The sequence below is a fragment of the Podarcis muralis genome, chromosome 11 (assembly GCF_964188315.1).
Source record: "Podarcis muralis chromosome 11, rPodMur119.hap1.1, whole genome shotgun sequence".
NCBI lineage: Eukaryota > Metazoa > Chordata > Lepidosauria > Squamata > Lacertidae > Podarcis > Podarcis muralis.
The window spans coordinates 31,992,077-32,008,084 of record NC_135665.1 but is presented as its reverse complement, the minus strand read 5'-3'; the positions used below and the strand labels follow the sequence as shown (position 1 = coordinate 32,008,084).

Below are 16,008 nucleotides of genomic sequence, written 5' to 3'. Positions count from 1 at the left end.
TGCGTAATAAGGACAAAAAGGGTCGTTCCAGTGTATGCCTGTGTGTGTGTGTGTGTGTGTGTGTGTGAGAGAGAGAGAGAGAGAGAGAGAGAGAGAGAGAGAGAAGGGGGTTGAAAGATACCTGTGCAAAGGCTTTCATTTGTGCTGCAGGTATTTCCTACCTCTCCTTCCCCCATTCGCCCCTCAGGTCCCCCCCTGAAAAAAACTTGGCTGGGGTGGGTCAAGAAAACAACCAGAACAGTGTTCAGGGAGAAGGGGGAGAGCATTGTTCATCTGTCAAGCTGAGATAGCACATCATTGAATTTTACCCCATAAAACCAAACTTACGGCGTCATCCTGTACATGCTTTTTCTAAAGTGCTGTTGAGTTCAGTGGTGCTTCCTGCCCGGTAAGTAGGTATAGGATTGCACCCTTAAAAGATATGGAGAAATATACATAGTATTTACCATCTGCCTTCATTTGTCCTGTTGCTTCAAGCAGCCCCTGCTTTGTGAACAGAAACAGACAATGGGTTTTACAAATATCAGTGTCATGATGGTGATGAAGGCAATTGTACTGAAATTCTTTAAGCAGCTATTCCTTGCCTGGCTGGAAGCTGTCCATGCTGTCAGCTACCTGCCTCAATATATGATTTATCTTTTGCATCAAGCAAAGGCACGTGAGCTTGGGAGACCGGATAAGCTACTGTGTTCCCGTATGTTTTTCTCGTCACTCGTTTGTCAGTTTTGCTGAAGGGGCATTAATTAATAATGTGGAGAAAGGGCAATGCTTTGCAGAACAACTGTACAGTTTGAAAGGTACAAAACTGAGCAAATACGGACTTTGCCGTCCATTGTGAGTGCAATGTCAATACCAAAGATCAATCTGGTATCACCTGATCAGTCTTTTCATGGAATTTAAGGAATTTGTTTGCTCATCTAAATGGTAAATTCTTTTTTTTTCTTCCTCCGAATTCTCCCATGCCCTCATCAGCACTTCGATTATTTGGAAAGCCAATGTTTGCTGACTCAGCAAGTCTTTCACTTGGTTCCCAACCTGCTTTTATAGAGGCCAAACATGCTTTGTCCTCCCTGAAATGCAGTAATTTTCCCCCGTGTGTTTCATAAGAGAGCTGCACCCACTGACCCCCACTGTTTGCTGCCAGATACATCATTTCAGATCTTGCACGGCAGCCTTTGGGGATGAATTAGTCAGCAGATGGTGCTCTCGTTCTCATGCCTCTCCTCAAAAGCTGACCGAAAGCAGGAAAGGGCAGATTCAGAAATTACCCAGTCACCACTATATTGATTGCCCTTGTTATGTAATTCTGATGTTCAAAGCAGATGTTGAGAACTTAGAAACATCTCTTCAAGACTGAAACTTTAAAAAAAAAATTTTTTAACAAAGCTGATAAATTCCCCTGTTCTAATTGTTTCTAGAAATCCCACTGGTTTTATACCTGTTTGCCCTCATTTCCGTTACATGGCTATGGGGAGGACTGCACATGGCTTATAGACATCTATGGATGCTGGTCTTCTTTGTCATTTTCAACTGCCTTCAGGTAAGTTAGATTTCTTTCTTACTCACTTTAGCTAAAAACCAACCATTTTTTACTGTAGTGTGCCAAATCCAAACTTTGAATACAGAGGAGAGAAAAGACAACTTGGGATATCTACAAACTTAAAACACTGACAATACTCAGAGCTGGTTATAGTGGCATTGCTCGAGTTCCTCTCTTAACTCACCATCCAGCATGTGAGAGATGTCTATATACATGTATGATAATGTGGTATATGACGGTTTGATGACATAGGTTGGTGCAAACAGCGTAAGAAAAAGAAGAGATCTACAGCTACATCCTATATTTCTTTTAGTGTAGATGAAGTTTGCTGTCACACTAGATAATGAACTAAGACAGGAACTATAGCCTGGGAGTGGCAAAGTATTTTTTTATTAGAATAACCATGGAAAAATATATGAAGCAGAATAAAATAATATGCACCAGAAATCTCATTGATTTCTGTGGGGTTAGTGTTTAAATATTAAAAGTTGGTTTTTAAAGATAAAAATCTGAGGGCAGAAGTAAGAGAGTTTATATATGGAGCCTGATTGTCAAAGTACTTGCAAGTACCCATTGTAGTGTCTGGATCTCTTCCTGGCATATGTGGCTTAAAGACAGATTAAAATAACACTGAGGGATCAGCTGCTTTTTAGCAACCACAGCTAGGAAAATACTAGACCTACAACCATTCAAGGGTTGTCAACACAGTGCCTGCAGGTGCCAGTATGCCCACCAATGCCCACTATGGTGTCCTAGGGAAATCTTGGTGAATATCCCTTTAAAAATCCGCAGTGCACCAAAGACCATTTGCTCTTCTTACTCCGTTCCTGTTTGCACTGGCTCAGTCTCACCTACACTGAACATCACCCCGCCTTAAACATGACCACATTTTATTGAATGCCAGGACACCCACCTTTCCATCTATTCTGAACAGAGGAAAAGTACAATCATCTTCTATTTCTGTGAGTGAGTGTGGCAGTGGCTGATGTAGATGCTCTCTTTTTCATTTATGGGCACCTGTTGTCATGGACTAGTTGGACACAGAAGAATGGTGGAAGGAGCCAGCTGGGGGAGCCACCAAGGGAGGAAGACTCAGAGCCAAGGGAATGGGGAGGCAGGGACCTCCAGTCTCAGCAATTGCTTCATGGGGACAAGACCTAGTGGAGATGACCTAGTTGCTCATTAGGCCCAACACTCCTTTGTCAACCATGTTTAATATAACAGCCATTTTTGATATGCCATGTTCCTCTGGTGCCCACAGCACTTTCTCAAAATTAAAAGTACCCACATCTTTGAAGCTCCAAACATCTTTTTCACCAGTTTGGGGGAGGGGAGGCGGATTGAGCAGAGGTATGTCTCTAACTGGCCCTGCCAACCTCTAGTAGCTTCCCTGCAGTGGCTATCCGTGAAATGATGCCTGTGTCATTCAGGTGATGTGGACCTCACCCTTCCATCCACCAAGTTGCAGGTGGACAGGAGTACCACTGATGAGATTCTCAGGGTGTCTGGTAGTAGTCTCCCAACACTCTGGGCCCCTCCCTAGGATCCCATTGCTCCCATTCTGCATCCTTATCCCATTCCTCCTAGCCCTCTGACCAATCCCAATCTCCGTGGGACTCCTGACTAATAGTCTAGTTTAGACGTAATGTTAAACCATAGTTCAGTGTTCTAAGAACAAACCATAGTGAGCATTGAGCTTGCATTCATTTCAATTTTAGTTTAACTGCAGTTTGGTGTTTCTTCCAGCTAACTGTGGTTAATGATAAAACAAGCCAATGAAATTGATTTGTTTCAGCTAACCATAACTAAGATTAATCACAAATTGTGGTTCATCGAATATGAAAATGGAAGCTTCCAGTCTCTCCCTCTTGGCTCACCAGAGGAAGCAAGCCTGAGACTTCTTACTGTAACACTATAGTTCATGTCCAGAAGCAGCCAGTGCATATTTATAAACAGAAAAGGGGAAGCAGAATTAGTAGCCCGGGTTATTAACCACAATTTAAATTTAGTAAAAGGACTATTTTTTTCAAAGCACTGATGTATTTTACATCTCACTGATTAGTGACAGGTAGAGTGAACTCCAGGGATATAGTTAGCACAGGAAAGCTTATTCCAAGCTGCAAATAGTACATTGCAAAATAGATGTGACACAAATATCCAGTCTCCAGAGTGTCTTTTAAAGCTTTTATCTCTGCCTTAACTATTTCTGGAGAGGGAGCCAGATGAATAAAGCAACATTTAGCAATATGTAATAGCAACAAGTTACAATAATGTTCAAAATCCTTTGAGACATATGCTGGTTTATGCTGTCCATTCATTGCCACTAGACTCCCATCTGCAGCTTCCAGCCCTTCCTTTCATGCCAATCATGATCCAGTTTTCTTGGTTTTACTGTTTATATCTCCCATATCCCACTCCCTTCTCTTCCAAATGCTTCCATTTGCCCAATGCCAGCTGCCAATCAATAATGCCCAGTTCAGTTACTACTTTCATGTCTCTGGGTACCTTTGCAACAGGTGCTACTTAATGCCATTAAGAGGACGTGAAGGAAGTAAGAGCCAAAAAACAAAACACACACACACACACAGAGAGAGAGAGAGAGAGAGAGATTAACAACAGACAACTCTCTGAAATGTAATCCCTACAAAGTTCCCAATGGCTTGGATCCTAATATAAGTGAATGGAAGTTCACAGAAGGAATGTTTCCCCACCTGTGCACCAATCTGTGTTCACAGAAAGCCTATCCAGGAGATTGGAGTGCGCTGCTCAACCAAATGGGGTGGAGTGCAGGAGGCTGAAGGAGAATGGAGGATTGCCCCAAATTAAGCTTCATAGAAAGTACATGTTGGGGCAATTTGTGGCAGCTTAGATGCTTTAAAAGAGGATTGGACATACATAGAAAAGAAGGCTATCGATTATTAAAGTCATTATGGTTGTATGAATACCAGTTACTAAGGAACAACCATGGGAATGGAATGGGTTGCTATCCTCATGTCTTGCTTGTGGACTTCCTGGAGGTTTCTAGTTTGCTGCTGTAGGAAATAATATGTTATACTAGACAGGCCTTTGCTCTGATCAAGCAAGGCTATTTTTATAGTAACGTGGAACTGGGACGGAACAGACTTAATGCACAAACATATGAAAACTGCAAATAAACTGATTTGCCTATGGCGCTGTAGAAGTGTGTTCCTTTCTCCTTATAACCTGTATTCAAGTTTGTGTTGATACATAAATGGAGTTTAGTAATGGCATACGATGTAGCTCAGTAGGTTAGTGCATGGTGCTGATAATGCCAAGGTTCAGGTTCAGTCCCCATAAGGGGCAGCTGCATGTTCCTGCTTTGCAGGGTTTTAGATTAGATTATCCTCGAGGTCTTTTCCAGCTCTGTGATTCCATGATTCATAGAAATGAAAACAAAACTAAGGCCAGTCCCCGCAGTGGATATAGTTGAACAGGCTCATGTGGGTCACTGCCTATGACTAGATATTGAAATGAGATGTGGTAGGAAAGCCTAGATTGTTGTTTCTCAAGGCCCTGATGTAGAATAATATAGATGGAGCTACAGTGGTTGTAAAGTGGGAGGTGATGTAGAAAGGCAGAACTTGGAAGAAGACAGAAGGAGGAAGGCAATAAATAGATGATTGTGAAAGAAACTTGACCACCCAGGAAGTGGTTATGGAACGTGTGTATGTGTTAGCTACCACAGTGTAGTGGCAGCAGCTACTGAATTTCAGCATCATAGGTCTGGGGCATTTTCAGATAATGCCTCCTGAGTCAGCTCACTCAGATACAGTTCTAGAAAGGAGGGGAGAGATCTTCACCCTCTTTCACTGTTGTCCTCATTAAAGAATATTGAATATTGCTCTTTTACACAATTCTTAATAGTAGCTTAGTGATGCTGAAGTTTCCTGTAACTCTTTTGATTTGCATTGAATGGGCCACAGCATAACAGCAGTTTCCTTTTTCTGTGCATTACACACAGGCTGAAAAAGGAACTTTTTATGTACTACCCTAATGCCATTTAACCCGCAAGTGAGAATGATGTTCTCTGTTAGCTAAGAGTAGTGAAACAATGCTGAAACAATGTAGTATTCATTTTTATTTTGTTTGATAGCGTTCCAAAAATCTTCCCTAATTAAGAGGCAAATCTAATAATTACTTCTAAATTTGGCATTGGCCAGCACTCAGCAGCAGTTGTGTGTTAGGGGGGGGCACCTAATCACATTACAGCTCTTCCACTCCTATCTCTCTTCAGCTTTTCTGGCACTTAACATTTCAGTGATGAAAACGTTCGTCAGTGGCCATAATACCACCACTGGCCATAAAACAACTCAGCAAAGAGGAAAATATCGATTCACAAATTAATTTTTCCGAAAGGTTAAAGTGAACCTTTCTGCACTTTTGTTTCACTGTGCTTTAGAACCAAGATGATTCATTCTTAAAAGCTGCAGCTGGAAGCATTTTTACTAGGATGGAATTGTAGACCCTCATATGTGTTAACATCTGCATCTGAAGACCATAACAGTTGCCTTGTGTGATCAGATTAAGTCCGCCATTCTATTTCCAGCTTTGATGGTTGGCAATGCACCTTTTGGAGCTCAGAACCAAGGCTTAAGGATGGCAACAATCTGCCAGTTAGGTGTGATAGTTAGAGCAGCCTTCCCCAGCTGGGTGCTCCCCTGATGTTGTTGAACTCTAACCCACATCTGCCCAGCCAGCAATGTACCATGGCCAGCACCAATGGGAGGCAGAGTCCTACAATATCTGGCGGGCCACATTTTCCCCATTCCTATTAACAAGGTTTATAAAGTTATGACCCATATGGACTGGAGACAATAAATAGAATATTATGTCTCCCTCTCCTAATACCAGAACTCACAGTCAGTCATTGAAACAAATTGGCAGAAATGTCCACTTTTCCCACCTAATTCATTATCTTGTTCCCCTCTAGTTACTAGACTAAATACAAAAATTCCCAATACCATAGCTGTTTTCCCTGATAACTTTTGTTTCCCAATATGGTTGGGTTTTTTTGCCTGCTCTGCATTAATAGCTGTTGAGAACAAAAGTGTGAGATACAGAAAGAATAGGCTAAATACTTTTGGGTAAGCCATTTCATTTTTCTTTCTGAAGAGTTATATCAAATTAGTCAACTATGAATAGTCTACATTGTTCCTTTGCAAATGCAAAGCTTTTACAGAAAAAGGAAATCGTCACTGCACAACAGAAACAGTATGTGGTTTAGATTGGAACATGGGCAAATTTCAGAATTTCAAATACTGTTCTGAGTACCACTTGCCCACATTGTTTGAAAAAGAAAGAATGGAAGAAGTGAAATGAAATCTGGTAATAAAACAGAATAAATCTAAGAATGGGGCAATTATAATCAGAGCACATGTATGGAATTCCAGAAAGTGCCACTACAACTGAGGAAAATTATCCCTGTCAGGACACAGCTTTTGGTTAGGATAGATAGGTGCCATCTGAGTTATTTAAGCAGACTTGATCACGGTGCAAATGTTGGCAACAACTAATCTATTCTAATTTTTGTAATATAAATTATAATGTGTTAATGCTATAGTTTCTTTTTACAAAAGCAGATGAGTGAAAGCTAAGGTGGTGGGTATGTCTTTTTAATTGTTCACTTGATTCAAACTTGGTTGATACAGAACCTTCGTAAAAATAGATTCCCCACCCCCACCCCAGAAATTGCCATTAGTCAGATTAAGGCTCCAAAGGGAATGACTTATAAGTGCTTTGTTAGGAAACTATTTTCTGGATTCTTCATGTGTGAGTATGGGTTTGCAACAAAGATAATTTTTGTCTGGAAAGAGTTGTGCAACATTGGAGCTTACCACAACTAAAAGATCATTATGTGTTATTTATTTTAACTAAAATGTCAAGTGTTCCTTGTTTGCCTTGACAAAGGTCAGCTGAATTAAAAGAAGAAAGAAAGAACTCCAAACCAGCTTGCACCATCAGTTTATTAGTGGTTTAAATCTTCACATTTGTTGCTTTGCTGTTGCCAAAGTGACATGGAAAATTTTCGTTACTGAGGCATAAATGGCAGACGTAGAAGCACCTTGATTTTCTTTCCCTTTTGTTTTTCCTCTGTTTTTTTAAGCTAGGAGCCAACTGAAACTTACCCTATTGTGTTATACATCTATATTTATATATTTAAAAACCCCACTATATTTTATAAAATCACTTTTAGTCCCTGTGGCTCGTAGGAGGTCTCAAATCATTACGTTATTTCTGGAAAAGACAGAAAATTGAAATGCCACCACCATTTTATTAGTAAGCCCCCCACTTCCCTGCAAAATGTTGCATATCTCCCTTGCTCCTAGTAACAACTTCATTTCCTCCTCCCTTTTGGCACCCCCTGCAGCACACTCCAATTTCACTGTAAAAGTTTCCAGCGCTGTTGTTTATAACAGGGTGGAGAACCTGGCCCAATCCTGCTCTAGAATTTGAGACCCCCTTGATTAGACTGCTGGACTTCGACTGGAAATCTGGATTCAAATCCTCAAGTGGTCTTGGATCAGTTGCTATAACCTAATTCATAGGATTAAAGATGGAGCACCTATGGCTCTCCAAATGTGGCTGGATTCCAGCTCCTAATCAACCCCAGTCAGCATAGTCCAGTGGTCAAGGCTGATGGGACTTGTAGTCTAAGAATATCTGGAGGGGCACAGTTTTTCCATCCCTGCTTTTCCAAATCTGAGGAAGCCCTGGATCGAACAAAGACATGCACCTCATCCTGCATTTTGCAGGGGAAGGATCAGCATTATCTAGGAAATCCAGAAGATCTTGCAGAATCAGAACCTTTAGGGATACAGTGGTACCCCGCAAGACGAATGCCTCGCAAGACGGAAAACCCGCAAGACGAAAGGGTTTTCTGTTTTGGAGGCGCTTCGCAAGACGAATTTCCCTATGGGCTTGCATCGCAAGACGAAAGCCCATAGGGAAATGCTGGCGGTCGGGAGCAAAGACTTTCGCCCACAGCCGGCCTTCAGAAGAGGACCTCTTCTGAAGGCCGGCGGGGGGCAAAAGTCTTTGCTCCCCCCCGCCTGCCTTCCCCCCGCCTGCCCCGGCGATCTTAAAATGCTGGCGGGCGGGTGCGAAGCGTTCGCTGCCGACCCCCAGCGTTTTAAAATCTCCCCGGGACAGCAGAGCAGACCCCCAGCATTTTAAAATCTCCCCGTGTCCAGGGGAGGTTTTAAAATGCTGGGGGTCGGGAGCGAAGCGTTCGCTGCTGACCCCCAGCATTTTAAAATCTCCCCCTGTCCCGGGGAGATTTTAAAATGCTGGGGGTCGGGAGGGAAGCGCTGCCGACCCCCAGCATTTTAAAATCTCCCCGTGTCCAGGGGAGGTTTTAAAATGCTGGGGGTCGGGAGCGAAGCGTTCGTGTCCCGGGGAGATTTAAAAATGCTGGGGGTCGGCAGCGCTTCGCTCCCGACCCCCAGCATTTTAAAACGCTGTTCCGAAGCGGGGAGGGGGGGCGGGAAGACCTGCCCCAGCCGCCCCACTTCGGAACGCTGTTCCGAAGCGGGGAGGGGGGGCAGGAAGACCTGCCCCAGCCGCCCCACTTCGGAACGCTGTTCCGAAGCGGGGAGGGGGGGCGGGGACACCTGCCCCAGCCGCCCCACTTCGGAACGCTGTTCCGAAGCGGGGAGGGGGGGCGGGAAGACCTGCCCCAGCCGCCCCACTTCGGAACGCTGTTCCGAAGCGGGGAGGGGGGGCGGGGACACCTGCCCCAGCCGCCCCACTTCGGAACGCTGTTCCGAAGCGGGGAGGGGGAGCGGGAAGACCTGCCCCAGCCGCCCCACTTCGGAACGCTGTTCCGAAGCGGGGCGGGGGGCGGGAACACCTTCTGAAGGCGGGCAGGGGGCGAAAGTCTTTGTCCCCCCTGCCTGCCTTCCCAGGGGCTTTTAAATCGCCCCGGACAGCGGAGAAGTCCTCCGCTCTCCCGGGGCGATTTTAAAATGCCGCCCGCCAGCATTTTAAGATTGCCCGGACAGCGGAGAAGTCCTCCGCTGTCCCAGGGTTTTTTAAAATGCTGGGGGTGGGAAGAGAAGCCCTTGTCCCCCCCCCCCAGCCTTCAGAAGAGGTCCGGGGACAGACTGTCCCCGGACCTGGTCTGAAGGTGGTTTCCCTAGGAACGCATTAATTGATTTTCAATGCATTCCTATGGGAAACCGTGCATCGCAAGACGAAAAAACCGCAAGACGAAGAGACTTGCGGAATGAATTAATTTCGTCTTGCGAGGCACCACTGTAAATGGTTTTGAAGTTGAGCTACTTGTTTGTCTAATACTGTGTCTTGTAAAGAAACCCATCCAATACTGCTATGAAACTCTGTGGTTTTCCAGATGATTGTGTAAAACGTGTGGGTTAATCGTCAAGCATCTCTTTGTAAAAATGCTGCACCATTTGGACATATTTTAAAATATGGCATAGCTGAGGTACAAAGGCTTATGTACATGCAGGGCTGAACAGCAAAATCAGGTTAGCACTAAATGACAAATCAATCGTTTTGGATTACAGTGATATCCTAGACTATGCTTCCTAATGCCTCATCTTATTGGATTTATGCACAAAGCAGGTGGTATTTCCACAAAAGTTGCCAAAACTACCAGTTTGTTTATTTGTTTTTGTTAATGTTCTATAATACAAGAGATTGCTATATATGTCTTTGGTCTCAAGTCATTCTGTGACTAATTAAATCCAGTCTGTCTTTTCCAAGGAAAATAGGCCTTTCTTGCTTTGATTCTTGTATCCCTTTGCAAACAACATACACACACATACACATTGCCAATGCATCCAGTTTTTTTCTGTCTTGTATTTGGAATGGCTTTGCTATCTCACATCAAATAATAGATTAATATCACAGTTAAAAACAGAATTCAGTGGCCAGGTTGCTTACTGAGGTGAGATGGTTTGAATGTATAATGCTCATCCTGGCCTGATTGCCAGTTAGTTTCCAGACCCAATTCAAAATGCTTGTTTTGACCTATAAAACTTCTCCCCATGTGAAACAACCTGGAAATGATCCTTACCTGCAACTGTAGAGAGCCTGTAGTGTGAGAAATGGCCCAATGGTCCAACTCTGTATAAGGCAACTTCCTAGTGGTGGCATTGAGTTTGAGCCATGTGTTGAGCTGTATATTATGGCTGCTGTATGGTGCAACCACCATGCAGAATCTGTTTCAAAGAATCTCCATATTGGTAGCCCCTTGGTAGCCCCTTGCTGACTGGCCTCTAGACCCAAAGAGGTGGAAGAAAGTACAGGAACCATTCTCCCCAAATTAGGTCCTTTCCCTACATTCCATTGATTTAACGCATATGAGGAACTTGCTTGCTTGCTTGCTTGTTGTAAAATTTATGTACTGGCTGCCAATACATATAAAGGTGGCTTTCAACAAGCAAAATAAAGTAGTATAATAACATAACAATAAAATAAATTGACATGCAATGAAAGTGCAGACAAGTAAAACACTACAGAGCAGATGGAAGTAATTAAAACAACAACTATAAAAATCCCACTGAAAAATAACTGTCTTAAGTGGCTACATGAAAGCAGGCAACAGTGGGACTAAACACATCTTTCTGGGAAGGTGATTCCATAAATTGAGTGCCACCACTGAATAAGATGCTGTTTTAATCCCTCCAAGTGCATGCCTCTTAGTAGTAGGACTGCAAGAAGGGTCTTAGAAGGTGAACAAAGGTCTTGAACAGAGTCATACGCAAATAAATGTAGTAGGCCACTGGAACGGCTTCCACTTGGTGGTGTGGTGACTTCATACAGGTGATGTAACACTAAAAAGATGTGCACCTCATGGAGAATATCAGTGCCAGTTATTCATGGCAATGTGCAGCATTGGTGTAGAGATTCTCCACATGGCCAAGCCCATTTTTGATGAGTGCCGTTCAAACATAATGACACTACCATTTTGCAGTCATAAAGAAGCATTTTTAGTAGCCTTGCACTTAGGGGTCTGTGAGGAAAGAATAAGCCCTGAGAGACAACTTGTCTATGAAAGAACTGTAGCATTTCTTCCTTAAATTATCCCTTTCCTTTTACTGTTGGTCTTTTTTTTTTTTTAAGTTTCACTTGCAGCATTCTACCAGTCAGCCAGAGAATGGTTTCCACAGTGACAGAACCCAAAATTGCTGTGGTTGTTCCACCTCCTCACATTCATGTACACCTCAGATATGAAGGGTTTGTCTCATGCTGCTATTCCTAGTTCATACAGCTTTCAGAAAGGGCTGGTAATAACAGTAATATTTGCTACAGTAGGTTGCTGCTAAATGTACCGTAGGAACAGTGGTGGTTGTTTGTGTGCGGTCAAAACAGCCCACTGAGTTCTAATTCTTGATGGCAGAATTAATAACTCAATCATTTTTAATATTAAGAGTGCTTAAATTGAAATGTGCTGTAAATAACCAACTTGTGAGGTTACTTTTTTAAAAAAAGCAAATGTGGAATTGGGGAGGGGGGATTATTTGACAAATGGCCAAGATAGGGCAGAAATTTAATCCTAGGTGTTTTTAGTTTAGATACAATGCAGTTATTCTTTTAGGGACATTTTCTCTTTAGGCATGCTAGTGCTTTGGACAAACAGGCTGATATAAAGCTACATTTTGCTCAGAATAGACCCATTAAAATTAGCAAACTAAGTTAGGTGCATTAATTTCAATAGGTAGGAAAAGAAACCTTCATGATGTGAAGGAAGGGTCATCTAAGTGGTATACAAAGGAATGCAGATACTTTAATGATGCTGAGGAATATTGTTATAAGCTTGCTATCAAAGTAACCTGGCAGCCTAGAACAGGAAATAAATAATAACAACAAGAAGAACAAGAATGAAATAGAAAATAACAGATTGAAAACTAATGTAAGCCAACACACCTTGCTAATATCACTTTCCAGAAGAGATCCTGAAACTTAGGCCTTGTCTGACTCTCCGATTCCCTGTCCTTTTGCTGACAGAACAACTTGAGATAAATTACACCATTGCTCCCAGATAGCCATAAAAGTATGTTGTTCCACTAGTCACACTACATCAAAGAGAAGTCCAAGGTGAAGACATTTGCCTTCAGGCATAGAACAGCTGGAAAGGAGAAAGGAAGAAGAAGAACTGGCCCAAGATTTAAGCCTGGAATGTAGCCTTTCATTTGCACATTCTCAGTATATCTTAGCAGTTAGTTACACAGTAATTAAGTTCTTTTGCCCTGTCAAGGCCTGAAGTAAACCCAGAAATTTGCTTAATCCTATCAAATTTTGACCTACATTTCAAGCACTGGCATGGTTAGATTAAGAGAGAAACCATTGCTTTTGTCTTCACCAATTGATTGCTCTAGATCTTCTAAAAAGTGCACTCACTATTCTTTGATATCTGTCCTTTTGAATCATACTTGCCTAAGCAGCTTAGAAACTCATCAGCCGTTCCCTTTGGGTTCTTGTGCATCTTGCCCTAATCAAAGGAGGGACACCATTCTTTTTTATTCATTTTGCATCAAAAACTTGCCTTTCTATTGTGTCTGCACTTAAAAGTCCTTTCATTTAAAGCTTTCAAGCTTCTTAAACCCAAGAATCTGTACAAATTAAGTTTTGTGATCACAGCCATCTGCTTCACTCTCCAAAATAGGCCCCTCTTCCTTGCATGTGTTGCCTCTTTCTTCTACATCATCTTGATCTTTGAGATGTGCCCTCTTTGTTTGTGTATATTGTTTTACTGAGAGTTTCTTAGCTCACTGATTGCCATATGCTTGGCCAATAAAATCATACTGGCTGGTAAGACCTGTTGGTAAAAAGGAAACCTTCGCTGTTAGCCCTCCTCGACCACACTGGAATCTTCTTGGCTGTGGTGGTACCTTTCCTGATTTTGCATACACTTTCTAGCTGAGTCTCTGCTATTGTGCTTTTTAAGAACATCCCAATAGTCTGGAAATAGTTGAATCCTCTCTGCTTATTTTATTTGTGGCAACTTAAATGGCTTTAAAAGAGAATTAGAAATTCATAGGAAAACAGGCTTTCAATGGTTCCTAGGCAAGATGACTATATGTTCCCTCCAGGAGTATGCCTCTGAATGCCTGTTGTTAAGAAACAGTAGTAGGAATGAGTCTTACTTGTGAGGCTTTGCATAGATATTTGTTGGGCCACTGTGGGAAACAGAATGCTGGACTAGATGAGCCTTGGGTCTCTTCCAACAAACCTCACTTTACATCCTTATGTGCCATTGCTTTTAACATTGTGTGTGTGCATGCAGCTTTGTTGTATTGCTGTCTTGAGGGCATCTGTTGGAGAATGCTCATAGCCTCATTGGTGACAAGATGCACAGTTTTTGGCCAACTATGTTCACACACATTTGGCATTATTTTGCAATGCACGTATTATCTCCCCACTCTCCTGGTTGAATGTCTCCATGTTTTTCCATGTTAGCTGTCATGTAGCCCTGTTTAACAAACAAACAGAAAGTGCCAGATTTGAGCCTGGTTCCTGCCTGTTGTTCCATGATGTGCATAAAACAAATAAACGAGCAGTCTTTGTTCCCACAACAAGAGTACCCACCCTGGAGCAGGACAATTGCCACCATGTATCTATTGATTTCACAGCAACAATGCTGGATCAGAGCAAGAAGGAGTGAGAAACAAAGCTGTTTTTGTTGCTCCAAAAATATTACCATCTGTACAAGCCCAAAGCTTGCCTGGTTTGAAAAACAAGCCCCAAACCTGATCATGACTCAGACATGATTCTGGGGGAGTATTTAGAAAGCAGCTTTCTCTGCTTGACTTGAGAGAGCCTTGCAGACAGCGAGCTGCTGCTGCTGCAGAGAGGGAGGGAGGGGGTCTGTTGTAATAGTCCCACCTCCTCCTAGTAGACTCTTAGGAAATAATGGTAAGAGGAGATCTAGAGCAGGGGTGGACAGAAAGTACATCAGAATCTGGTCCATCCAAGGCCTCTTTGCTCACTGTTGTGATAAATTCAAATCTTTGTTGCCCCACTCTTGGCTTACCTTCAAAGATGAGTGGGTTTAAACAAGAAACACATAGTGCTTATTTTTTCTTTCTAGAGAGTCCCTGGGGGCATCACCTTGCTGTTTCCTTTCATGGCAGTTATTTATTTTGACACCTTCTCTTGTTTTTGTTTTTAATGTACAGTATAATCATTTGAACTGTTGTCACTTGAGATTCTAGGGAAAATCTGCCACTCTGCATAGAATCTTCTCACAACACAAACCCTGTTCACATATGTTACACTGAACACATCTGCAAGTGTTTCTGTGAAAGAGTGTACACTTGTTGATTTTTACAGCTCAGCTCTTGAGTACACAAGTCCATACTGTACACTCATTGAACATCACGTGTGAATAACTGTACAGGTGTACAGCTCAACAATTGGGTACATAAATTGTACGTCATTGAATGCAACATATGAACACCATAAGGTGTTCCTTAACATATTTAAAGCAGTCTCATGTCATACTTGGAAGCTTACTCTACACCCCCCCCCTTACTCCCTTCTTTTCAGGGTCTTTATGTCTTCGTGGTTTATTTTATTCTGCACAACCAGCTCTGTTGCCCTGTGAAAGCAAGTTACACAGTTGAAATGAATGGGCATACAAGTCCAGGTTCTGCGTTCTTCACTCATGGTAGCGGCATGCCTCCAGCAGGAGCAGAGATCAGCAAATCTACTCAGAACCTAATTGCTGCTATGGAAGAGGTACTTGCATTACTTTACCTAAGCATACTAAGAAAAAATACACTGGGTGGAATGGAATCCAATGTAGTGCTATGCAAATCATCCAATCAATGTACAAATTTCTGCTTGCCCAACAAAACGTTCCCACTTGGCCACCCAAATCTGTTCAAGTAGTTCTAACAACCCTCTGGAGCAGATTTGTCGAGGGCATACAGCGCATGTAGCACATGTGGGTGGAGGAGGAAGAAAAGTGGGAATCGTTATTTTTTATTCTATTTATTTATTAAAAATATTTGTACGCCACTGTGTCATAAAGACAGATCAAAGCAGTTTGCAGCAATGGAAACACAGAACCTTACAATAAAAACCATGAGAAAGTTAAAAACAGACATCAAGTAACCATTGTGGAAAGACATATTCTTATTTTCCTGCACAGGCCTTGCAGAACAGAAGAGCTTTCAGCAGGCGTTTAAAAGTTGGCACAGAAGGTGTTTGATGATGCAACTCATTAGCAGAACACCACCCACTAAGTAAATGTATCAAGAAACCCTGAAATGCAAATATGAGCTTGTATGACCTCCTAGCAGATAGCTCTCAGAAATCTGCGTTCAGTTCTGTGCCTCAGATTCATTGCATAGGCTTGAGAGATTTAGAAACTCTCTGTCTCAGTTCCCTACCTGAAGTTGGTGCAAGGGCACACGTGTTGAAAATTGCAAAGCACTTTATTTGCAGTGGGATTCTTTACATGTTCAGAAGCAAGACCT

At 42.5% G+C, this 16,008-nt stretch overlaps 1 protein-coding gene across 11 annotated transcripts in view; it reads left to right on the top strand.

The window, feature by feature from the left end:
* Positions 1-16,008, top strand: part of ADGRV1 (adhesion G protein-coupled receptor V1) — a 235,158-nt gene that overhangs the window by 208,376 nt on the left and 10,774 nt on the right. For 6 of the 11 annotated variants that reach the window (XM_077936223.1, XM_077936222.1, XM_077936224.1 and 3 more), the window contains 2 exons: positions 1,419-1,540; positions 15,074-15,265. In XM_077936223.1, coding sequence (XP_077792349.1) covers positions 1,419-1,540; positions 15,074-15,265 — 314 coding nt within the window. Of the gene's footprint in view, positions 1-1,418; positions 1,541-15,073; positions 15,266-16,008 lie in introns of those variants that run through there. The other 5 variants (XM_077936227.1, XM_077936225.1, XR_013394656.1 and 2 more) reach the window with 5 other exon arrangements.